A 25521-nucleotide genomic window follows, 5' to 3' on the forward strand; every position below is an offset into this window, starting at 1 on the left:
GCAACACTGAAGACTGAGAAGTTTGGTATCAAACTTCTCAGCACATTAAACCCACACTGATGCCAGTGTGGGATTTAATGTACCAAGCACCCCAGAGGGCATCTTAGAGATGCCCCCTAAAACCTAACCTACAATCCACGTCTGTTCTGAGGCTGCCTAGGCTGCCACACAGCAGACATGTTGCTGGACCCCTGGGTCAGAGAGCCCCTGCTCTTCTGGGCCTGCAACAATGCACATCCTGGGCGAGGTGCTAAATCTCCTCCCCCACATCTCCGGGCTCTCGCCATCTTGAAGATGGGAAGCGCTACCCTATCAGGACTAGGCTACTGCCCCCTCCCTCAGGAGAGAGGCAGGATAGGGGGTGTACCATTGGTCCCTGCCCTTCACCTACCTGTAACGCCCCTAAATCTAGTATTTAGGGGCACCCTGACCTTCCTTCCCCAGATTCCAGATTCCAAAATCCGAAGAAGAGGTAGAAGAAAGAAGACCTGCCCTGCAGCTGCTAAGAAGAGTAAGACACAAACTGCTTTGGCCCCAGCCCTACCGGCCGGTCGACCCAAAAACCTGCTCCTGCTCCAACCTGGCATCTCCTGTGGCCAGCAAACTCACAAACCCCAGAGGACCTGGCTACCTTTTGACTCTAAGTCCCTGGGACTCCCATGAGTAGAGGCTCTACTCAAAATCTACTTCCAATCCCTGGCAGCAGCCCGGAACCGCGAACCCAGCGCACACTGCACCAGCCAAGCCTGGCCTGTGCCGGAGTGAACAAAGACCACGAGGACGACCCCACGGCGACTGTGACCCAGAGTCCGGCACCCAAGGACCTCCCTCGACACTCCTGAAGAAGCCTGCAGCCTCAGAACAAGTTGCCCTCCCAACCACGATCAACAGAGGGTAAGATTTCCCGACACCAAAAGGCACCCCTGCACCCGGCGCCCCGCGGCCCCCGGTGCCCAATCCCGGGGTACCTACCTATCCTCCAACTACCCAACTTACCTCTCGAAGTGGTGGTGGCACCTGAAGAATCCTCGTCCCCGAACTCTGAAAACTACTTACAACTGTACTTACCAGTAACCCAATTTTCTTCCATAGGGAATCATTGACTGTTTTTCTGTGAAATTTCTTCTAAGTGTCTATTTCTGCAATCTTTAAATATTCTTTAAAAATCGTATAATATCTGAAAACGTAATTACTTACCTGTTTTGGATAAAGGTCACAGTACTGAGTCTAGGCACCCAGTACTGGATTACAAAAGTAACGAGAACATACTATTGCTGTAACTTGAATTTTCTGCCATAGGGAATCATTGACTGTATTCTATCAAATATTTTCTTAGTGTTAGCTTTTACATCACAGTAATTAAGTCGACTTTTATTGCTTGATTCCAAGTACTGACCCAGGACTCAATCTAGGATTCAGTCCTGGAATTCCAAAAGTAATCCTTAAAGTAATCTGTGGCAAATAACTTGAAAATTCCATTGAACTCAATGCATTATTGTGTTTAAAAAAGTGTTGCCTATTGCAACCACTTTTAACTGTTTACAAAAGTCAATTGCATATTGCAAAAGTATTTATATAAAGTATCTCATTCTGAGAAAGTATATTTTAAATCCAATTGTTGGTTCTAAAATATAACAAGCATATATTTTTTATATATAAAACATTGGCCTAGAGTTCAGTTATTGAGTGTGTGAGACCATTTGCTGACTGAGTGTGTACAATAAATGCTTTACACTGTCCTCTGGTACTGCCTTACTGCTCGACCAAGCTACCACTTTTGAGAGTAAGGTTATATCTAACTTGAGCCTCTGCCAAGCCTCTGGGGACTGTGGACTCTGTACACCCTGTACCTATTTGGGAACAGTATATACAGAGCCACTTTCTCACAAGGTGTCACGCCTCCTTGCCAAGGATGAGTCAGTGCTCGAAGAGTGGAGTTTCAAATGCCTGCCGCCTTTGTAGTGCGACCCTAGCCTCTGCTGCTAGCAGCAGATAGCAGCCCTTGGTTTACGCCCCACTTTGGGCTGGAAAACTTAAAAAGAATAGGAGGTGTGCCCAACTCTGCCAACACAACCCCTAAGGTGGGGGAGGTGAGGGGAAGCACGTCTTTCAATACCTGAAATCTTGAAGATGGGGAGACTCCTCCAATCAGGGCTAGGTCTATTCCCCCTCCCTCAGGAGGGTGGCATTTAGAGGGTGTAGTCACCCCAGTTAAAATGCCCATTGGCCCTACCTACTACTCCCCTAAAACACCTCCTAAATTTAGTAATTAAGTGGCTCCCCAGACCTAGAAACTAGATCTGCAAAGACCTAAGAAGAAAGAAGACTGAAGACACCGACTACCTTGGCCCCAGCCCTACCAGCCGGTCTCCAGCTTCTGCAAATCTGTGGCCAGTCTTGCAACGGCGACCTCTGAAAACCTCCGACAACCCTAAAAAATAAATTAAAAAAAAGACTACAATCTCCCATGGACAGCAGACATGTCCAAGAAGAAAGTACCTCCAAAGACCCCGGATCCAGGCAGATCCGCAATTCCTGCCCAATCTGCACCAGACGCCCATGGCCCGAGTCGGAGTAGCTCACCTGTGCAGTGAAGTCTCCCAAGCGATCCTGACCTCCTGTCCAGCATTGGCTAACCTCAACAACGGCACCTGCAGTGTGAATTCAGAAGCTTCCAATGACCACAACCGGCTCCGATAGGAAGACTACGACGTCGAAATGCACCAATGCACCCAAAGCCCCTGGGCCTTGGTGAGCCGAACCGACGGTGCCCCTACAACTCCCTACATCTTACTTACCTCTGCTGTCATTGGTCTTCCTCCTGCAACCTCCGGTGCCACGCCTGCAGCCTCTTTGCCGAAAGAAGAATCCCAGCCTCAGGTGGGGGAGGCGAGGTGAAGCACATCTCCGGGCTCTCGCTATCTTGAAGATGGGAAGCCCTGCCCATTCAGGACTAGGCTACTGCCCCCCTCCCACGGGAGAGTGGCAGGATAGGGGGTGTGCCCACCACAGGGAAGGGACCCATTGATCCCTGCCCTCTACCGTTACCATTTAGGGGCACCCTGAACCTTCCCTCAGATTCCAGATTCCGAAAAAGCAAAGAAGAAAGAAGACCTGCCATGCAGTTGCCAAGAAGAGTAAGATACCAACTGCTTTGGCCCCAGCTCTACCGGCCTGTCGACCCTCGAACCTGCTCCTGCTAAATCCCGGCACCTCCTGTGGCCATCAACCTCACAAAACCCGGAGGACCTGGCTACCTTGTGACTCTGAGCATCTGGGACTCCCATGAGCAGTGGCTCTGCTCAAGGCAAATTTCTAACCCCTGGCATCAACCCGGAACTGCGCACCCTGCACACTCTGCAGCCGCCAAGACTGGCCTGTGCCAGAGTGGACAAAGACCCCGAGGACGTCCCCCCGGCGACTGTGACCCCGAATCCGGCAACCAAGGACCCACCTCGACGCTCCTGATGACGCCTGCAGCCTCAGAACCAGGGACCCCCCCAACCGCGATCACAGAGGGTAAGATTTCCCGACATCAAAAGGCACCCCTGCACCCGGCGCCTTGCGGCCCCCTGTGTCCGAGTCCTGGGTACCTACCTATCCTCCAACTACCCAACTTACCTCTCGAAGTGGTGGTGGCACCTGAAGAATCTTTGTCCCCGAGCTTGCAGCCTTTGTTCGCCCTTGAGCTTTCCCATTGAAATCCATTGAGCGCCCGAAGGCTCAAAAGCACCCTGCACCCAGCCGCCCGAGTGGCCCTGGCAGTGCAACTTCTACTCCTACCTACTTCCCCATTTGCCCTGAGCAAGTGACCAGGATCCCAGCTCCCACAGCTGCGTGGCCTGCTAGTCAGCAGCCACCAACCAAGGCCCCCCTGCCTCCCATAGGATAACCTTGGGCCTAACTCACTCTGCACCCGGCCGTCCCAGTGCCGCTGAGGGTGTAACAACCATGGGAGACCCCTGAGTCTATGCCCAGAACCTTAACTCTGCCAGTCGAGTACTTACCCAACAGCCGATAACTCACTTTTCTTCCATAGGGTAACATTGACTGGCTTCTTCTGAAATTTCTTCTAAGTGTGGAGTTTCTAAACTTTAAAATATTCACCTAAAATCAACCGAGTAATGAAAACGGAAATACTCACCTGCTATTAGGAGAGATCCCAGTGCTGGAACTTGGTGTCCAGCACTGACCCTGAAAAGTACTTACAACCGCACTTACCACTAACTCAATTTTCTCCCATAGGAAACCATTGACAGTTTTTCTGTGAAATTTCTGTCGATTTTTGCAAACTACAAATATTCTTTAAAAATCGTACCAACTGTGAAAACGTAATTACTTACCTGTTTTAGATAGATGCCCCAGTGCTGAGCGGAGGAGCCCAGCACTGGATTACAAAAGTAACGAGAACATACTTTACCCGTAACTTGAATTTTCTCCCATAGGAAACCATTGACTGTTTTTCTATGAGATTTCTTCTAAGTGTTGATTTTGCAAACTTATAAATATTCTTTAAAAATCGCCTGTATAACCTAAACGCATTCTCTCAACTGCTTACTGGTGGTACACTAGTGCTGGATCCAGGATCCAACACTGAGCTAGAAAAAGTAACCATAACCCCACTTACCTGCTAAGTGAATTTCCTCCCATAGGATAACATTGGTGATTTTATTAGAAAAAGTTTCACAGTGTCAACTTTTAAAATACCAAAATATTGTTTAAAAATCACAACGGTAACTAAAACGTATTTACTCACCTGTTTCGAGGAACTGTCCCAGGACTGAATCTAGGATCCAGTCCTGGAGTTAGAAAAGTAATCCTAAAAGTAATCAATTGCATTTACTTAGAATTTCCCATTGAGCTCAATGTATACTTGTGTTTGAATTGTGTTGCCAATTGCAGCAAACTGTAAACTATTGCATTCAAAAGACTATTGCCTATTGAAAAGTATTTAACTAAAGCATCTCATTCTGAGAAAGTATATTTTGATACCTATTGTTGGTTCTAAAATAAAACAACCATATATTTTTATATACAAACCATTGGCCTAGAGTTCAGTTCTTGAGTGTGTGAGACCATTTGCTGACTGTGTACAACAAATGCTTTACACTGTCCTCTGATACTGCCTTACTGCTCAACCAAGCTACCACTTTAGAGAGTAGGGTTATATCTAACTTTAGCCTTTGTCAAACCTCTGGGGACTGTGGACTCTGTGCACCCTGTACCTATTTGGGAAGAGTATATACAGAGCCACTTTCCTACAGCATCATGTTGCTGATTCTGCATTTGCTGAGTACCCTGTGTATCAGTGGTTTCGGGGGAAAAGCGTATGCAAAGCTCTTTGACCAAATTATCCATAGTGCATTCCATTGGGACCGATGGTCTGGTTGTCTGGATGCGAAGTGTTCGCATTTTGCATTCTGGTGTGTTGCAAATAGGTCTATTTGTGGAGTACCCCATTTCTGGAAAAGCTTCTCTATTTACTGCTGGTTGAGCTCCCATTCGTGAGATGCCGACGTTTGTCTGCTGAGCCGGTCTGCTTCCACATTGTCCTTCCCTGGGAGATGTATTGCTAGTAGGTCTATTTTCAGTGGGATGGCCCATCTCCAAATTTCCTGTGCAAGCCTGGATAGTGGTACTGATTGTGTTCCTCCTTGTTTGTTGATGTAGAACATGGTGGTTGTGGTGTCTGTTTGGACCAACACCCTGTTCCCGTAGAGCTCTTTCTGAAAGGCTTTTAAGACTAGGAATACAGTTTTTAGCTCTAGGTAGTTGATGTGTCTGACCGCATCTTGCTGCGACCATAGACCCCTCACCTTGAGCTTGTTCATGTGTGCGCCCCACCCCAGCTGGGAGGCGTCTGTTTTGATGGTCACTGTTGGAGTTGGTTGTGCGAATGGCTTCCCCTGTGATACGTTTTCCTTTTTCCACCACGCTATTTCCTGGTGCACTGCCTGCGTGACAACCACAAGATCTTCCCAACTCCCTGTGGCCTGTGACCATTGTTGCTGGATCCATTCCTGAAATGGTCTCATGTGTAGTCGGATATTTGGGACTAGGTGGATGCATGACGCCATCATTCCCATCAGTTTGCTCGCCGTCCTCACTGTTAGAACTTGCCCCCTTGCGGTAATGACGCGTTTCCTTCAGTATCGCCAACGTTATCTTCCTGCTGGAGAACACTTTGGCCTGTATTGTGTCGATCTCTGCCCCTAAGAATATCATGATTTGTTCTGGTTCTGTTGACGATTTCTCCCAATGGATCGAGAAACCCAGCCTTGTCAGTGTTAGAATGACCTGTTGGATGTGGAGTTTGCATTGGCTGTACAAACTTGCCTTTACGAGCCAGTCGTCGAGATAGGGGTATACGTGTATTCCTTGCCTTCATAGGTGTGCTGCGACCGCATTTTGTAAACACCCTTGGTGTGGATTTCAGGCCGAATGCCAGTACTGTGAACTGGTAGTGGCTTTGGTTGATCACAAACCTTGAGTTCGTATAAATTTGTTCAGGAACCGTAGATCTAGGATAGGTCTTAGTGTTTTGTCCAACTTTGGCACCAGGAAGTAAGTTGAGTAAACTCCTTTGTTCCTTTGGTCTTTTGGTACCACCTCTATTGCCTCCTTGCTGAGCAGTTCCTGCGCCTCTAGCAGCAAGAGCAAGAGTTCCTTTGCTGAGTGTGTCTTGCTTCTTGGTTTTCTGTTCGGAGGCTGTCTTTATAACTCTATACAGTATCCATATTGTATGATGTTTAGTATCCATTTGTCTGATGTGACCTTCCCCCATTCCTGGATGAAGTCTCTTATTCTTACCACTACCGGTGTTGAGTGTTCAAGGTACTGCTTTTCGTGGAACGTTCGGCTGCAGTTCTTCCTTCTGTCTTTCCACCCACCCCGAGGTGTTGCTAGTGTGGGGGCCTGTTCCATGTTGGAGTCACTTGGTGGAGTGCTGCTGGCCTCCTCTTCGTGTTTGTCCTCTTCCGTTGCCGCGCCCTCGAAAGGACTGTCCCCGGTGCTGGTACTGCCAGTTCTGCTGCTGTTGAACCTGCTGCTGCTGGCCTTGGTTGCTACTTTGGTAGCCTTGCTGGGACGTTTGGTGTGATGTGCAAGGCACGTTGCCCCCTCTACCACCCGGCCTTCTCGTGGGTGTGCCTCTTCTCATTCCTCTGAACTGCAACACTCCCATGGACCTTGCTGCTTCGTTGTCCTTCTTGAGCTCCGTCAACTTGTCGTCCACTGGTGTTCTGAACAGTTGCTCTCCATTAAAGTGTGTATTTAAGATGTTACTTTGTACCTCTGGCTTGAATCCCGAAATTCTGAGCCATGCGTGTCTTCTCTCAGTCACTCTTATCATCATTAGCCTGCTCGACGTTTCTGCAGCATCCAATGCCGATTTCAGGCATGTTTTTGCCATGTTCTTTCCTTCTTCTACCAGGTGAGCTGCGTTGGTTGGTACTGGTCTGGTAGATGCTTTAGGAGCTGCCCCACTTCATCCCAGTGCTGGTATGCGTGCCTGTTGATCAGGGCATTGGAATTTGTGATGTGCCAATGTATTGCCGCATTCCTCTCCACCTTCCTCCCTGTGAGATCCATCCTCCTACTCTCCTTGTCTGGAGGTGGTCCGGCATTTGTGGGAACATTCGCCCTCTTCCTAGCCGTTGCTGCAATTATGGAGACAGCTGGCACTGACCCCTGGATGTATGCCGGGTCCTTTGAAGAATGTTTGTACTTCTTCTCCGTCCTAGGTGTCACAGCTTTGCATACTGCTGGCTCCGTAAAGGCCTCTCTTCCCTGGTCCAGCACACTAGGGAGCATGGGCAGGAATGGGCTCCTAGTCTGTTGAGGCAGTAGAGTTTCCAGGAGGAAACATTCCTTGGGTTTCTCCTCCTCCATTTTCACTCCATAAGTCCGTGCAGCCTTCTGGACGACCATGTTATAGATCCCTATGTCGTCTGGCGGCGAGGGCCTCGAAAGGTAAGTGTCTACGCCTTCTTCTGGCGATTCTGCGTCGAGATCTTGCCATTCCACATCTTGTGCCTCCGAGGACATTGAGTCCCGGTAGGATTGCAGATCTTCGTCGCCTTCTCCCTCGAAATAGTAGTCATCTTCCCCCAGCCCCTCGACTGGTTCGGGCGTTTTCGGTGGTTCCGCGTCTTTGCCGTCCCTTTCGACTTCGACCGCGGGTTTCGGCGGGATGGTGTATTGACTCATCTTCTCGTCTAAGTCCTTTTTCCGCTGTAGGATGCTCGCCATTTCGGCCTCGAGCCTCCTCTTCTTCCTCTCCATCTCGGCGGCATGCTCGGTGTCGAGGGTTGGAGCGCTTCTCTTCGAGGCCGTCGACGACGATGTAAGCCCTTCTTTCCTCGGCGCCGAGGTGTCCTTCTCGAGGGCAACCTTCGACATCTTTTTGAGGTTTTTCGCCGACTGGGAGTCCTTTTCCAAGGATCAGCTCGGTTGACTGTCCCTGGAGGCTGTTGCTTTCGTTGAGTGTTTCGGTGGCAGAGCTCCTTTCGAGGACTTAGCTTCACCTCTACGAGTGTAACTCGGGGCTTTTGCTTCACTCTTTCGAGTGTCGTTTGGGTATTTAGGGGTCGACCACGCCCTTACCTCCTTCGATGACGTCTTATGGACCTCGACGACCGTGCAGTCCTCCGGTCCTACGGCGATGTTGTCCTCTTCTCCACTGGAGAGGCCCAAGTCTCGTAGCGTTGGAGGTGGCCCCTGCATGTTGTGGTTCGCCCTTCTCTGCCTCTCCCTTACTCTAAGGGTCTTGGGTGTGAACGCCGTGCAGGCGTTGCAGTCTTCACTTCTGTGTTCGAGCGGCAGGCAGAGGTTGCAGACTGGATGCTGATCCTTCTGGGCGTACTTGTGGTGGCAATTGGTACAAAACTTAAATGGTGTTTTGACAAACCCCGCGCTCAGGGAGTCTCCTGCGAGCACATTCTCCGTCGAACGTCGAGGTTCCGTTTGTTAAACTTCTCCCTCGTCGCTCCGGGTACCTGACCTGTAGTCCGGTGTAGTTAAAAAGTTGTTTCTTCGTCTATTTTCTTCGATTTGCTTGATTCCTCTTCCAAAACTCTGGAACTCTTCGGCCACGATCCAGACCCAATGCCGGAAAAAAGAATCTGAAGATGGCGACCAAAGGTGGGAGCTTTCGCAGGAAGCGTGCCGACATCACGAAGGACACCAAATGGTGGGACGTCGCCGCCCACCTGGGCCACGAAAAAAAAAAAGAGAAAATACTACGATTCCGGACCCAACCACAAGATGGCTGAATAATGCACAGCATAGTGAATTCAGAAAGATTCACGCTGCAAAACTGCATATGTACTAAAAGTGAATTACTTACCTTTTGTCTAGGAGATGCCTCAGTGTGATATCTAGGCATTTCACACTGACAGTAATTTCGAACTGTTGATTTACCTGTAATTTAACCAACTGCATTTGAACTTGCATTCATCTGCAAAACACAGCATAAGATTTAGCTAAGTATTATTTCACTTACCTGCACCAGGCTTTGCTTGGTTCTAGAAAAAAAATAACTAAATAATATTTTTGATACAAACAAATTGGGCTGAGTTCAGTCTTTAAGTGTGTCACATCATTTCTTGCCGGAGTGTGTACAACAAATGCTTAACACTACCCTCTGATAAAGCCTTACTGCTCGCCCCTACTACCACAAATAGAGAGTATGGTGTTATCTTCTTTTACCTCTGCCTACCTCTGGGGTTCCACTGGACTCTGTGCACACTATACCTCATTAGGTCTTGGCTCGAAGGCTGCGCTTGCGCAGTCTCGCTCCGAGATCTAATGTTAGGAGTGGGGCTTTAACCCGCCCCCTTTTTTTTTTACCTCTTCTCCATTTGCTGGCCTCTGAAATACTGGTCAGCCATTGGAGAAGAGCATTGTCTCTCCAAACAAGGGGCGTGTTTTTTACTTTCTTTCTCTCCTCTGGAATGTAAACATTCCAGCCAATGGCAAGAGGAGAGAAAGAAAACCACGCCCCCCAATCCGAAAAAGACGCGCTGTTTCTCCGAGGCATTTCTGCTTGACCTCGGAGAAACATGGTTACAAAGTCGGCGAGCTACCTTTGCACCACGGGTCACCCACTCTTGCCCTCGCGTGGTTCCAGTGGCCCTGGTTTAAGGGCGTGACAGAGGTGATGTGTGGCCACGGGTGTCCCGTGCCATCTCTCATTTCCGCAAACTGACGGGCGTGCTCCTCACACGCAGGATGATGGAGTCTTTGAAAATGGCGCTGTGCCTTTAAGGGACAAAAATGTGAAATCGGGAAGACCTGTCTGACCACCGACCTCACCTGAGAGAGACACTTGAGGGGGAGGGAGAGATAGACGAGAACTCCGTCAGAGGCAGGAAGTGATACCGGTGGTACTCGGAGAAGAAACTCCGCCTGGGGCGTTGAACAGAGCAGGGAGTGGAGAGCCACTCGGAAGCTAGCGGGGAGAGGTGGTCTCTGGTGCGCTTAGCGCTGCGGCGAGTGGAGGGAGGGCAGTATGAACTACTGAGGCCAGCAGGGTGGGAATGGCCCTCCGGCGGTTTCAGGTGAGAGGAGGAACCCATAAGTTTCTTCACACAGCGGGGAGAGGGGTGAGTAACCCCCGCAGAGCTTAGATCAGCACACAAGGAGGGCGGGCTCAGTTTAGAAAGAGGGAGGGAGGCCGCAGGGTAGTTGGCACACGGCGACTCCCCATCAGGGTGCTGACGGCAGGAGCGCCCCTTTCTTACCAGCCCGAGGAAGGAAGACTCGGAGGACACCACTCTCATGGCAGGAACGGTGACATTCAAGTCCGAGGTAAGTCACCTCCGATACACGTGTGTTTGCAATGTCCCATTTCACTTGGGCACCATCAACTCTGTTTTTATGACATCAATACATATCAATGTGATGACCACCTATATTTATTAGTAGTTAGCAACTGAAACGATAATAGTAGTTAAGTGGGACAAACTCAATATTTTACCGATTTGCTGCCTCGAGTTGGCAGATCATACTGAGAAAAAACATTTGCACAATGGCCGCCTTCTTTCACTGAATCGAGTAAACCCCCCCCCCCCCACCCGGCTCAGCCTGCCTGCCTGCCTCTGTAGTCCTTCTTTCCTATTTCTGGCTCCCGGCCCTGAGGGCGGAGGGACGGGTGACAGCAGCAGAGGGCGGGGCGCGGTGACGGGCCCTCGGCCGCCGCTCCTCAGTCCTCACCCAGCTGAAGTCACTGGAGGATACTGCGGAGCACGGTGTCCGTCGCCATGGACTCTCGGAAGGTGAGGCTTCAGCACAGTCCCACACCGGGGCTGCCACAGTGTGCGCCTGAAGGGTGTGTCTAGTGTTCCTGTCTTAAGTGGTCCCCAGGATTTGAGAGATGCTGATGTTCTATTGCCCCTCTCCTGCTTCCCCCCTGAGGGGCGAATGTGCCGCCCTGGGCTACCAGAGTTAGGAGTCACCCCTACCTAGCCCGTTACTGCTTTTGCCACCGTCGACCAGTGTTAAAGAATGCACAATCTAACGGTTTCACTAACAGACATGCATACAACCTATTTGTATTTTGTGCAATATTTAAAAATAAAACACACATGATTCAGAAAGAGTGAGCGTCAGAAAGAGTGAGCAGTACGGTATGCACATTTTGTTTTCAACATCCCCAGGCAAGTACAATGATTTGCTTTTGAACATGTGCATGTACCACCTCTTTTACACACCAGCGCCTCGGACTGAACTCAGTCCCCAGTCCTTCATCTCCTCCAGACAGAGCAGCAACTGCAGGGTGTCCCACCCCACACACATCAGGTGCAGAGCTCCTCATGCAAATTCTCCAGCTTCCCTCCCAGGCAGGTACTTCTTTTTAAGGTATAGCCTGGATCTTTTCATTAAAGTCTGGTTCTGTATGTGTGTGTGGCTGTGTATGTGGCTCTGTGTATGTATGTGTGGCTCTGTGTGTGTGGCTTTGTGTGTGTGGCTCTGTGTGTGTGTGGGAGGCTCTATGTGTGTGTGTGTTTATGTGTGCGGCTCTGTGTGGGTGGCTTTTTTTGTAGGTGGCTCTATGCGTGGGTGGCTCTGTCTGTGTGTGGGTAACTCTGTGTGTGTAGGTGGCTCTATTTGTGTGTGGGTTGCTCTATGTGAATAGCTCTGTGTAGGTGGCTAGGTGTGGGTGGCTCTCTGTGTGTGGCTCTCTGTGTGGGTGCAACTGCAATAAGTCTCGCATTTGAGAGAGATTAAGCTATTGACATTGTAAAAAACAAAAACAAACAAAAATAATGTCGTGAGCAATGCCAATAGCTCTAACTTTAACATTGCAGAGACCATTGCATTGTAAATGCTTGTTTTGGTATAGTATATACAGAGCCAGCTTCCTACACCCATCGAAAAGCACTGCGCGCCCAACGTCGAAATGGCACCCTGCACCCGGCCACCACTGTGCCGCTGGTGGTGTAGGTTTGGTGCTGCTTTGTGGCCCTCGCCTGTGCTTAACCTAACCCTCAAAGCTTGGCCCTTGCCAGCGATCTACTTATCTGCAAGCAGTGTGGCTCTAAGCACCCCCTATATTCATTGGAAAGCATTGGGTCGAACTCCGATTTTTACCTCTGCACCCGGCCGTGCCTGTGTTGCTGGTGGTGCAGTTTTGGTACCCACCTGATCCCTGGCCCTTGCTGACTTTTGGGTCTGAAGACTGGATTTGTAAGCACTTTACTTACCTGTTTAACTGGAATATTGTTTTCCCCATAGGATAACACTGAACTGTTCTGAAAGGTTTCCAAGTGTCTATTTTTCAAAGTGAAAAGTATTTTATTTAAAAATGTACTTACCCTATTATGAAGATCTTGGTCTTAAAATAAAGTACAAAGTATAATTTTCGAAAATTGGTCTGGATCTCCTTCTTGAGTCGTGTGTCCATTATTGATCCCTGTCGTACAATAAATGTCTTACACTCCTCTGTGTTAGGCCTAAAGCTGCTTGCCCACCCTACCACTAATAGAGCACTTTGGGTTTTACATTGAACCCTGTACGCTTTTGGGGAACCCCTGGATTTTGGGCACGATATTACAACCTAGTGGCAAAATCATATACAGAGCCAGCTTCCTACACAATGTCTAAGAATAGACTTAAATATTGTAGGGGCATATTTGCTCATTCAGATATGCACACACCTGAGGTATAGTGCACCGCCTTAGGGATGTAAGGCCTGCCAGAGGGGTGACTTAACTATACTTAAGGCAGTGCTTGTTGGCATGGCACACTGGCAATGTGCCATGTCGATTTTGTCGTTTTTCACTGCATCAAAGCATGCAAGCTGCAGGGGCAGTGGGATGGCCTTGGTGAGGGGTCCCAGGGACCTTCTTCAGTTCCCATGTCCTAGGTACCAAGGGTACCATTTACTATGGACTTACAGGGGGTCGGAGTTGCCAATTGTGGAACAGTTTTAGGGAAAGAACACTGGTACTGGAAATTTAGGACAGCAGGGCCCAGTACTCTCCAGTCAAAGTTGCATCAAAAGCCAAGCAAAAAGTGGGTGGGTACTGCCACAGAAACCCACTTTCCTACAGTCCACTCATAGCCAACTGCTCTGTCCAAATCTCATCTGATTCAAGCAAGCACACTCACATATGCTCCCTCATCAACTTCAATGATACTAGAAATCTCGCTCACACCCAGCTGCTCTCTAAAACCTGATGCTGGTGAGCTTCCTTAGATCAGGTTTTACTTTGACTTGTGTCATGGTAGCTAACATCTTCACACCCATTTGCAGTCTTCCACTAAAAGTTAATAAAGCTATGCTAACCCAACATCCCACCCCATCTTGTATTATCATGGCAAAATCTGTTACACCCACATTTCTCTACAACGTGTGGAATGGTAGTGAATCTACTCACCAGCAGCATGCAAAGGTGTCCATTTCCTTTTCCTCTCCTTCACTAGAGCAGATGCACCATGGCTGGTAAGTACCTCCACACACTCTGTGGAGCCCCTCTCCGTGGCGAGGTACAGAGCGGTGCGGCCCTTGTGATCCCGCACATCTAGGTTCACCAGAGTCTCAGCGAGAGTTTTCAGAGCTTCACAGTGACCGTTGTAGGCCTGAATCCAGACACAAATGAGAAGTTGAACTTCACATGCATCATGAACCATAAATACTCCCGACTCAAAATGAGGAAGTAATGCATATTTTATATAAATTTACAGAGAGGACACAAAAATGGTAAAAACACTAATATGCACTCAAAAAACGTTTTAACTCTCGGGACTCAAGTCCCAGTACTTCACCTACATAGAGCAAAACAGGTTTCCTGAAATGTAAAACCAATGGTAAGAAGAGACATGCAGAATTGAAAATATGCATAGTGCTTTTATCTGTTTTTCTCCGCTCCAAACAAGGTGTCTGCTATATTCTTAAAGTGTTTATCAATGCAGCTTGTTGTGGTATACATACAGCGACAGAAACTCTTGATACACGTGCAATTCAAAATGCTCATAAATTCAACTCTTTACCATTCACAAAAGGTATAATAGCACTCACACATGCCATCAAAAGAACAACCTTCAATGTTCTTCAGTTTTGAAATGGAGTTTCCTGATATGATGAATATATTCTTTTCATGTCTAATGGAATTGACGTCAAGACAATCAAGACAAGTTGGAGAAGTGAGAAAGAAGCCAGACTCTCAGATGTCAATAGGCTAAGTTAGCCACAACCGACATTTTATTTGAGGGTGAAATTATCGATTTAACATTTAGCGTTTTCTCAAGAGAATGATAAAATTCGGTCAGATACATTTTCACAGCAGCCAATAATTGGGAACAGGTCTTTTAATGTTGAGTCTGTTTAGTATGCTCATTACATGGACACAAGAACCATGCACAAAAAACTGCAACACTACTGTGGGTACTAATGAGTGAGCAGAGGCACCCTACCACAAATCTATTACAAACCGTCATGCACATTGTAGGAAGCTGGCTCTAATATGATATTTTAAGAATCTGATATACTGTGTAAAGAGTCCAGGGACTCCCTTATAAGCGGACAGGGGTTGCTCTAGCAATCCCACAGTGCTCTATTAGAGTTAGTATGGTCGGGCAGCCTTAGGCTTAATCGAGAGAAGTGCAAGACATCTGCAAATACACATAATGGTCAATAAATGACAGACAAACCTCAAGAAGGAGATCCACACTAATTTATAAAAATAAAAAGTATCTTCATATACATTTAGGCATCAGAGAAAAAACGTTCATGTAAGTACGGTTTTAAATATGAATTATTTTCAGTTCAAAAAGAGGACACTGCCATTTCTGAGTTCTGTAATGTTATCCTATGGAAGAAAGAACAAGTTCTGCAAACAGGTATAGTACAGCAACTTACGGGATCAATACCCAGAAGTTAAGGTGAGTGGTGGGAAAGGTCCAAGGGAGCACCAACACCACCCCACCTTCGGCACAAGGGAGACCGGGTTCAGGGTGTAAAACAGCTTCGGGAGCCTGGTCTCTGCCAAAAGAGGCTGAACCAACAGGGGGCTCAGACCTCACAAAACTCAGGAACTTAGGGAAACCTTTGGTCCTCTTCTCTACGGCCCAGGGGCGACAAGTGCAGAGGTGTCCTTAGGTGTCGGGTTTTTCCTTGACGCAGCAGGCGCGGTAGAGAGGGCTTGCGTGTGAGGCTGCAGGTGACGTCGGAGGGTCCATGAGTGGTGAAACCATGATGGACTTGGGCTCGGGAATGCTGGAGGACCTTGTTGGCAGCATTGGCCCACTTCGACTTGGAGTGGAGTAGCATCAGCTCATGCGTTTCACCCCCAGAGGCACAATAGGCCTTTGACTTTTTTTTTTTTCAATTTGGTGGCTATGACTACTCATCTGGGCATAGATTACAAGAATGTAGGGGCAGACACTAAGGGACTCTGTACCACAGAGTAGGCGGTATCCCCATCTGGTAAAAGACATGACCAGACCTCAGCAGCGACTAGAAACTGCCATGTACCCCTAATATTATTTGCACTACACATTTATGAAACAATGTGGACTGTTACTTGCACCAGAACCTTTCTACATCAGCTACACTGCTGAACAGTCTAAACAGTTTTATCTATGCATGTATTTTAAATGGACCCTGTAGGAAAGTGCCACTTGTTGCCTGGTATTTGATGTGATTTTGACTGGAAGTTTACTGGGTACCTACTAACCAGGTTCCCAGTGCCAGATCTCTTTCCCAAAACTGTACAATTGTACCCCAATTGGCAATACCTTTAGCGCTCCCCATAAGTCCCTAGTAAGTGGTACCCTTGGTAACTAGGGCAAGGAGGCCAAGCAAATTGTGCCACCTTAAAGGACCCCTCACCAAACACATACAGACTGCCACTGTAGGCTACGTCTTGGTGCAGACAAAAGTGAAAACACGACAAGGCACACAGCCATTGTCTGCCATGCCCATAGACACTGCATGGAGTATAGGTAAGTCGCTCCTCCTGCAGGCCTTACAGCCTTAAAGCAGGGTGCACTACACTACATGTGAGGGCATAACTGCATGAGCAGATATGCTCCTGTGCTAATCAGCCCTATTGCTGCCAGTACAAGTGACCAGGTAAGCCATTTTGAGAACATGTGCTGGACACTGGTGAAAAATAGTTCCAAAGCGACATGATAGCTTCACTGAAAATAGGGGTGTTTGGTGTCAAACATCTTGTATTATTGAACCCACACTGATGCCAGTGTTGGATTTAATAATATATGTACACAGAGAGCACCTTAGAGATATCCCCTAAAAACCTACCAGCCTCTGGTGTGTTGACTGGCTGGTTCTTGAAAGCCAGGAGCCAGAGACAAGTTTCTGACCCGAAGGGTGAGGACCTTTGCTCTCAAGAGGACAGAAACAAATCCTGCTTGGGAAGAGGGTGTTCACACCACCTTCCACCGGATGACCTGCTGATTAGTATTCCAAGGAAGGGGAGCTTCAAATAAGCCACCGCCTTCGAAATGTAAATCTGGCTCCCTTCACAGGAGATTAAGCCGACCCCTTTGTCCTGAGCCCTTTGGCACGTGGACAGGCAGAACAATTAGCTTGTCAGGAAGGCGTGCCCACACCTAGGTTAGTACCATCCCTAAGGTGGCCTAATCTGAAGCGGACACAACTTTTCAGAGTTAGCCATCTTTGTGATGGCAAACTTAGGAACTCTGGGACAGGGTTATGCCCACTTCCCACAGGATGTGGTCATATCGGGGGCATAGTGATGCAAGGGTAGGGAGCCCATTGGTTACTCCCCTAACACCCCTAAATTCAGTATTTAGGGCAGTCCCTGGCACCAGAAAAACAGATCCTGCCAACCTGAAAGAAGAAAATGGATGTGAAGAGTTGCAAAGAGCAAGAACAGAAGATCCAACAACTGACTTGGCACCAACCCTGCCGGCTGACTTCCCACACTTGCACCAAAAGCCCACTTGTCCTGCAGCTGCTGTGTCTCCAAAGCTTGGGAAACATTCCAGTACTTCACCCAGATACCAAGAACTCCTGTCGGACAGTGGACCTGTTCCCCTGCATCGGGCAGGTACCAAAACCTGAAGCTGGGAGGCTGCAAGACTGCTAAAACCAGACGCCTGAAAGCACCACTGCACCAAAGCCACCTACCCGAGCTTAGGTGGGCCAACTGTGCCAACGTGGTCCCTAGACCCTCCAGAGTCAAAGCCCACCTTGGGTTTCCCCACTGTGGACTTCTCAATGATGTCTGCAATGATGTCTGCAGCCTCTGTTCGCAGGCCTCCCCTACCGCAACTGCTTCCAGTAAGAAAAACCCGATGCCTAAGGACACCTCTGCACTCGTCGCCCCTGGTCCGTGGAGAAGTGGAGCAGAAGTAAAGCCTGCAGCCTCTTTTTATGAAGACCAATACCCATTGACTTCCATTGGGCTCAAGACTATTTTGCACCCCAGCAACGGGACACCCCAGTGCCGCTGGTGGTGTCTTGCTGGTGCTTCCCTGGACCTTGCCCACCGCTCACCTTATATCCAGGAGATTGGTTCCATACGTCGCTGTACTGTACCTGAATGCCGTACTGGTTCTTCCTCCCATAGGATAACGTTGTAGCTTCTCAAAAATTCACTGTTGAATTTTTAAATGCAAATGTTTTTCTACTGAAAAATGTACTTACCTGATCGTATTGATTCTGGAGCCTAAATATATATAAAGATACGTGTTATTTCTATAAATTGGTGTGGATCTCCTTATTGAGTCATGTGCATAATTTACTGACTATTGTGTGTATTCGCAGATGTCTAACACTCTTCTCTGATAAGCCGAAGACTCATCGACCACATTACCCTGAGAAGAGCACTTCAGGATTGCTAAGCAAGACCCCGTCCACTCCTAAGGGAACCTCCGGACTCTCTGCATTATACATCTAATTTTGATATATCATATAAAGAGCCAGCTTCCTACCCATGTTTAAAATACAGTCAAAATTTGACTCAAATGGGCAGAATTACACTGTAGTCTTTATTCAATGCTGATCCAACATGAAGTCTGTTCACGAGCCCCTGGAAAAAGATTTACACCATGCAGCACACCGGTTTTGCAAAATAGTACCAAATGCTTAACCTAATGCATCTCAACATGTCCACGATCCGCGATGGGCCCAGCCAGCTGCTGTCTCATCAGCCATATAGGCAGCTAGCATCATAGCTAGTGGATGAGCGGGTTAGCCCATGCTGCCCTGGGACTGGAAAGGTTGAAGGACGCTTCTTGGCACACTGACAAGGACCTATTTTTCTAATGTACAAGTTACTTACTTTCGGTAACGATTTATCTGGTAGAAACGATTCTAGCCGCAGATTCCTTAATGCAGAATTATCCCCAGGCGCGAGACTGGACCCGGAAAAGTTTTTTTGCCCCAGCATCTCTGCGCGCTGGGGGGCGGTACCACGCGACTCCGCCCTGACCGTCCGCAGGCGTGACGTCAGCGAGGTTACAAAGGCCCCACCCCGACATCAGTTTTCTTCTGAGAACTTTTCCGCGCCACAACGCAGAGCCATCACACACAAAACTGTGGAGGGTGAAATCCATAGCAGTGAAAGAGCAGAGCACCGCTCTGAGGAACATCTTCGCAAGCTAAGGCGACATCCTCCCTGGAGGCAGAAGCATGTGAAAAAGGCCATAGCAGGGGTGGGGTGGGGGGGGAGAGCGAGAGAGAGCGAGAGAGACAGACTGCAATCACGATCCACAACAGTGAAGGGCAACAAGCACAAAGGAGGAACAGCAATTCACCCCCAGATGACACCATCAAGGAGGGCCGTATTGCCTCAAAGGAGCGAAAAGGCCGAGGTACAGGCAAAAAGACCCCCAACTCAGAGGACTGCAAGGGCAGCAGAAACCCCAAGCAAGTAAAACGGAGAAGAGTAAAAGCAGGCCCCTACACTGGAGAAAAAGCAGGGTGGAGGGATGCAGAAGCACACATGAACCAACCAACCATGTATCATAAGTGAAGGTGTGGAACAATCAAGCAGAACAAAGTATCCTGTCCAGGCAGAAGCAAAGCGGACACCCACAGGAGAAAAGCCACCCGGAGGGAGGCGAGTTCAGAAAGCCAAACTAAAGGTCCTCGCAGAACGGGGAGGAAGGGCGGGCCGTGAAGAAATCTGCGGCTAGAATCGTCTCTACCAGATACATCGTTACCGAAGGTAAGTAACTTGTACATCTGATAGAGACTACTAGCCGCAGATTCCTTAACGTAGAATAGATACCCAAGCCGTCCCCAGTAGGAAGAAACACAGGGCCCCAGCAAGGCGAAGGGAAGACCAGGAGACCCCAAGCCCATTCACGGTACAATGGCCACAAACCCTCGTAGGGACAGACAGCCGCAGAGGAGCACCCAGGAGGAAAGAACGACCCCAACTCCAGAGAGAAGAGGTAGAACCGGAGGCAGCGCCTGCCGTAGGAAAACACACAGCGACAGAGGACGGCTGAATAGGCATCAGCAAGGAAGCAGGCAAGGCAGGAACAGCTCCACAGCCAAGGAACACAGGCAGAAGAAGAAAGGCACAGGTGTGCAAAGCCCCAGCAGAACAAGAGGCAGGGGCACAAGGTAGCACAACAAGGGCCACGGCGGTGGGCCAGCACAAGCAGGCGTGCACAGCCGGCAGCGGACAGCACCATGGAGCAGCGCACCCAGAACAAGCCAGGCGCAGACCGAGGGCAGAGGCCAGGAAAATGCAGAACAAGCCCCAAAGGAGGACCTGTCAATTGACACACACCGACCCACGAAGAGAAATGGGACCAGCCATAAGAGAAAAAGGGGAAGACAAAGGACAGACCAAGCCGTCAACCAGAACACAGGAAAGCCAGAAGAAATCCAGCCCCCCTGGAACACCAGACAGAGGACCAGGCCGAAACGCCAGACAGGAAGGCGGAAACACCACAACACGACACCATAGACATCATGTCAAACTGTCAAGCGATGTAGTGAACACCGAGAATGACGGGACCCAGAGCAGCGCAAGCTGCGCCCGGACAAGATCCAAGAGACCGCACCAGCGGTATACAGTGATGCCAAGAAAGGTAGGGAACCCGAAAAAGGGGCAACCATACCTTCCCAGCGCAGGACAGAGCTATGCAATAGCTACAAGTACCCCACATAGGGTATGATATGTCCCACTAAAACATGGGAACACCTCTTAGGGGAAAAACCCCGCAGCAGAGGACAGAACATAAAGGACCTGCAGATAGAACCACAGACGGCTTGTCAATCAGCCAATCAAAAAACACACACAAGGCCCAACCTGAGGACACATATGGGTGGACCACAACCAAAGAACCACAAAATTCTAAAGGGCTGTACCAGCAGCCAACAGCACAAAGTGGTCAACCTAAGGACCCCAAAGGCACGTTAACCCACACAGAATAGACAGCCGGTCCAACTGGACCACTAGACCCTCGAAAAAAGGGGTAGGATAACGCCGCCCATAAAGTAGCAGAGGACCAACAAGCCAAGTTTACGGATGGGGAGGAGAACGGAGCCCCGCAAGGAGCCGCTGAATGGCGGCATCCACGTTAAACAAAATCACCCCATCAAAGGCCAGGTCAACGAGACGCTCCCTCACATTCTCAGGGAAAACGCTATCCCTCAGCCAAGCATGGCGACGGAGAGCAACTGAACTGGCTATTGTGCGGCAGAGAGCATCAGAAACATTCAGGGCCGAACGAAGAATAAACGCGGCCAACTCCCGGCCATCCATCACATGGCGCCGCAGATCAGCGTAGACACTTTCTTGAGAGGCAGAAGACAGAAGGGACTCCACAGACTCCCGCAAGCTGGAAGTAGCCCTGGCCAACACACAAAGCGTGTTGAGCGCTCGCAAAGCAGCACTAGAGGAAGCGAAGAGGTTACGCCCCCATGAATCTAACCATCGGGCCTCCCGTGACGAAGGAAACACCAAAGGTAAGGAAGGAAAAGCAGTCTGCAGAAGAGGGCCCTGGGTAGAAGGGTGGAAAGAAAGGCAGACTGGGTTGTGCGGAGCAGGACGGTCGAGGAGCGACTGGGGCACCGGATCCCCCGTGGCAGGACACCCCCAGGCCCCCAGAAGAGAATTATGGAGCGAAGCTTCGAAGGGAAGAAGCAGCTCCCGTCCACCAGAGCCCTGAAGGAGAACCGCCAGCAAATGATCCGTAGGGAATGGGGTGGCAGGGTCGCCCATGTGCAAAAGGCTAGCGGCTGTTGAAATGGCCTGGGCAAAGGCCCCACACGCCTCCGTAGGGCGTTGTGGGGGGGAAAGCAATTCCTCCGTGGGCGCCGGCCATCCCCGAATCCAGCTGGAGGAAGAAATGGCCAGCCCTGGAATGGTGGAAGATTCACAGACGAGTGGGGGACCTGAGGTGCCTCTGCGGAAAGCTGTGGCCGCAGGGACGGCAAAGAGCCCTCCATGGAAGACGCCGGGAAAAAGGCCACGACGCGGCAGCCCGTCTCCGGGGAAGAAGAGGCAAAAAGTTGACGTACCTCCAGAGAGGAGGGGGCCTCTGGAGACGAGTCGACGACCAGACGCCGGCACGGCGCCATAGAGTCTGTCACATGCGCTGGCATGAGGTCGACTGGCGCCGGAGGGGACGCCGAGACGACCTCTTCCACCGCTTGCACCCTAGGAGAATGGGGCGGGCCGGTTCCGGGTCGGCGTAAGAACGGTGCCGAAAAGGTGCCAACTCGACCTCCGATGAAGCATCCGCCTGCATGGAGAGACAAGAGGGACCCGGTGACGTGCCCTGGCCCCTATCCAGCACCCGCGGCGCCGCCAGGGTCGACAGTCGTCGGCGCCTGAGCGGCGTCAGCTCGGCTTCCGGCAAGGCCGCCGCCTGCCCAGACGACCAAGGAGGACTCGGAGAACTGACGCCCTACGCAGAGCGGGGACTAGGCCTCAGAGACAAACTATAAGACTTACCGACGGGCGAGCGATGGCCTAGAGGCCTCAGTGACGGGCGATGCCGGAATCGGAAGCGACGATTCTTGGACCCTTCCACGGGGGACGGACGTGGAGACGACACAGATATGGACAACCAGGCTTAGAGGAGCTTCATCCGGCGCTCCCGCCGGGACTTAGGCTTCAGATGCTGGCAAGGGACGCAGTCCGTGGAATCATGGTGCTCGTCCAAACAACACATGCAAATAGGATGAGGGTCCGTCACCGACATCTGACATGTGCAAGACGAACATGCCTTAAAGCCCGAAGGCATTCGCAGACTGTCCGACAACGCAAAGCGTGAAAAGAAGGCCTGAAAACAGGACAGGGACACGATCCGGATCCGCGTTATACGCGGAAAAGAAGGAAACTGATGTCAGCGCGCCGGGGTGGGGCTTATGTAACCTCGCTGACGTCACGCCCTCGGACGACGTCAGGGCGGAGTCGCATGGTACCGCCCCCCCGCGCGCAGAGATGCTGGGGCAAAGAAAGTTTTCCGGGTCCAGTCTCACGCCTGGGGATAATTCTACGTTAAGGAATCTGCGGCTAGTAGTCTCTATCAGATACTTATGTTCTTACCCTACCATAAGCCTGGAGTATTTAGGGGAAAGTAGTGACAACCCTTCCCAAAGCTCGCTCTTCTTTCAAGGGAACAGAAAGGTCTGCTTGTCCTGCACTCTCACTGTGCACCATTCTGAGAGCACAACAGCATAGGCACCTGGCTAGAGACAGTAAAAAACAAGGCTAACATTCACCTGCAGCTCGCTTAATTGATAGATTGGTCACTTAAATTGGGTTAAAAGTGACAGCAAAGCAGAGCTATCACTCACTTATCAGAAAGAGCAAAATGATCTTGTGCCTGCTAAATGGTCCCCATAGAGGTGAATAAATGTCTGCTGTGTGTTCTGCCTGCCTTTCTAAATCCATCAGAACCATGGAGCCTGGGAACAGAGAGCCTCAAGGGCACTTATGGCGCAAGGAGCCCTTGGGAAATAGACCAACGAAGACCAGGACTCTTTGGGAACAAGGAAAACAAGCACTTGCAATGCAATAGGTCTCGCATTTACGAAAGTTTGAGCTAGAGACATTGCAAATAACAATGCATTTATTTTTGTTTGTAAAACATAAATAAAAGGCATTGTCATTTACAATGCCAATAGCTTAAACTCGCATAAATGCGAGACCTATTGCATTGCAAATGCTTGATGCTTTGATGTCGTGTTTTACATAAGCGTTCCTAGGAGAGGGTAGTGGGTGGCTAGTGAAAAGCCTGAGACTACAAACAAGTGATCATTTTGTAGGTTTCACATAACTACCCGATGCGTTTCCCCTCCACATGCACAAATATTTACTTCCAAAGTAGAACAGAGTCCAAATGCAACAAGTCAAATCAAATTTGTATAGGGCTGTCAGAAAGCCGCTGATCTGGGGGCCTGTTGAGATGCCGCTGCTCAGATCAGAGTAAATAGCGGTGATAGAGTTATGATTTTTTTTCACACTTACTCTTTATATTAGCAGCGCCTCTCTTGTGCTTTCACTTTTCTTACACAAAGCATTCTGGGACTTGTAGTCTCGGTTGCTTCCTTAAGCCAGAGTGGAATACCGCTCATGGTAACAGAGCTGCGGGTAGGCCTCGGCTAGGGGGGATCCTCCACCCGTCACCTTCCTCGCCTGCGGCCACTAGACGGCAGGCCCGCACAGCCAGGCCGGGCCCCCCGCTCTCCGCAGCCAGTCGGTGGCATCATTTGTCCGAGGCCCTGACACGCCGCAGTCATCGCTCTGATTAAGATGCCACACTTGAGTTAAAGCGTACATTAAGATTTGATGAGGAATTGATCAGGGCATGAGCGGGGAGGATCAGCTGGAGAGGGGAGCCCGGACTGCAGCCCTCCACGGCCGCCATCTCTTCTGAGAGGGGCCCTTCGTCTCTTAAAGGGGCAGCGCCGCGTGCGAGGGGTTCACGCGCGAGTCTGTCTGGATTTTTACTTTTATTTATTGTGTGAAAATGTATCGCCTCGTTTTCAGCCTGTTAAAAGAAGTTCTGAATCACAGGAAGATCAACAATGTGTCAAGGATCACACACGTTGAAGACGGTATTACAACTCAAATTGTCTGGGTCCAACGTGACCAAGTAGCTAAAAACCCCTGCGCCACCTTTACTTAATATGATGGGTTTGATTCGTTGGGGCGTCCTTGTCAACAGAAACCCAATTTGTGGCCCCCCCAGACCTCAAGATGCATAATAGGTGCCTTTGAGATTTAGCTCACAGGTATTTCTAAATTATGGGTTTTTTTGTGCACAGAGTATCGGAATGAATGCACTTCTATACTGGAACTTTAGATAATGTATTAGCAGAATATTAAAGGGAAACGATAGAAGACACTTAAAAATGTTTACAGCAACAGGAGAACATGAAACATACAGCGGAATTTATAGTAATGTCGTGCACAAAGACAACACCGCTCCAAAATCGAGATTCAAAGGCAATGCGTAACTAATAGAGACAATGTAGGTGTTTATGTAATGGATACTACCACATTTTTTCGCGTCTCTAGTCACTGTATAGTTGTGCTTCCAGGCGCTGTGAGATGTTTCGAAACGAAGGGAACGTTCAGTTGTTTGTAAGGTCAGCGGGCTCGGTTGGTTTATTAGATGGTTCTGGTGCAAGAATTTAAAGGGTCTCAGCGCCCATGACATTTTACCGTTTGGGCACTCCCAGTCTGCTCCTTCCCTCGTAGAGGACATGTCTGTCCTCTTCTATTGTGTTCTCTGCCATCACCTTCTTTGAAAGTCCCACACCTTCTCTTGCTTGTCATCTTCCAGGTCCGCCTCTGTCACTCTATGGTGATCGGGAGGCCGGTGTCTCTGGCAGCTTCCCTTTCGCTGCTCTCCCACTTACGTTCTTTGGTCATTTTAATTCTCATTTTCTGATGCCACGTCTGTTTAAACTCATTACTGGTTCAGTTGACTATGCCAGCCCAGTTAGAGATTGTCCTTTCCAACTTTCTACATTGAAACATAGTTGGTCTCCCTTCTTCTCCCGTAAGGTATTAATCTGCAATGGGTTAATCTAGATTACTGGACTCAGTTTAT

General features: G+C 49.5%; 1 protein-coding gene across 2 annotated transcripts in view; it reads right to left on the bottom strand.

Moving 5' to 3' along the window:
• ANKRD52 (ankyrin repeat domain 52) overlaps positions 1-25521 on the bottom strand; it is a 260465-nt gene that overhangs the window by 118302 nt on the left and 116642 nt on the right. For both annotated transcript variants that reach the window (XM_085600316.1, XM_085600315.1), the window contains exon 18: positions 13881-14082. In XM_085600316.1, the coding sequence (XP_085456442.1) occupies positions 13881-14082 (202 nt within the window). The remainder of the gene's footprint in view (positions 1-13880; positions 14083-25521) is intronic.

Source organism: Triturus cristatus, chromosome 4_2 (genome assembly GCF_964204655.1).
Source record: "Triturus cristatus chromosome 4_2, aTriCri1.1, whole genome shotgun sequence".
Classification (NCBI taxonomy): domain Eukaryota; kingdom Metazoa; phylum Chordata; class Amphibia; order Caudata; family Salamandridae; genus Triturus; species Triturus cristatus.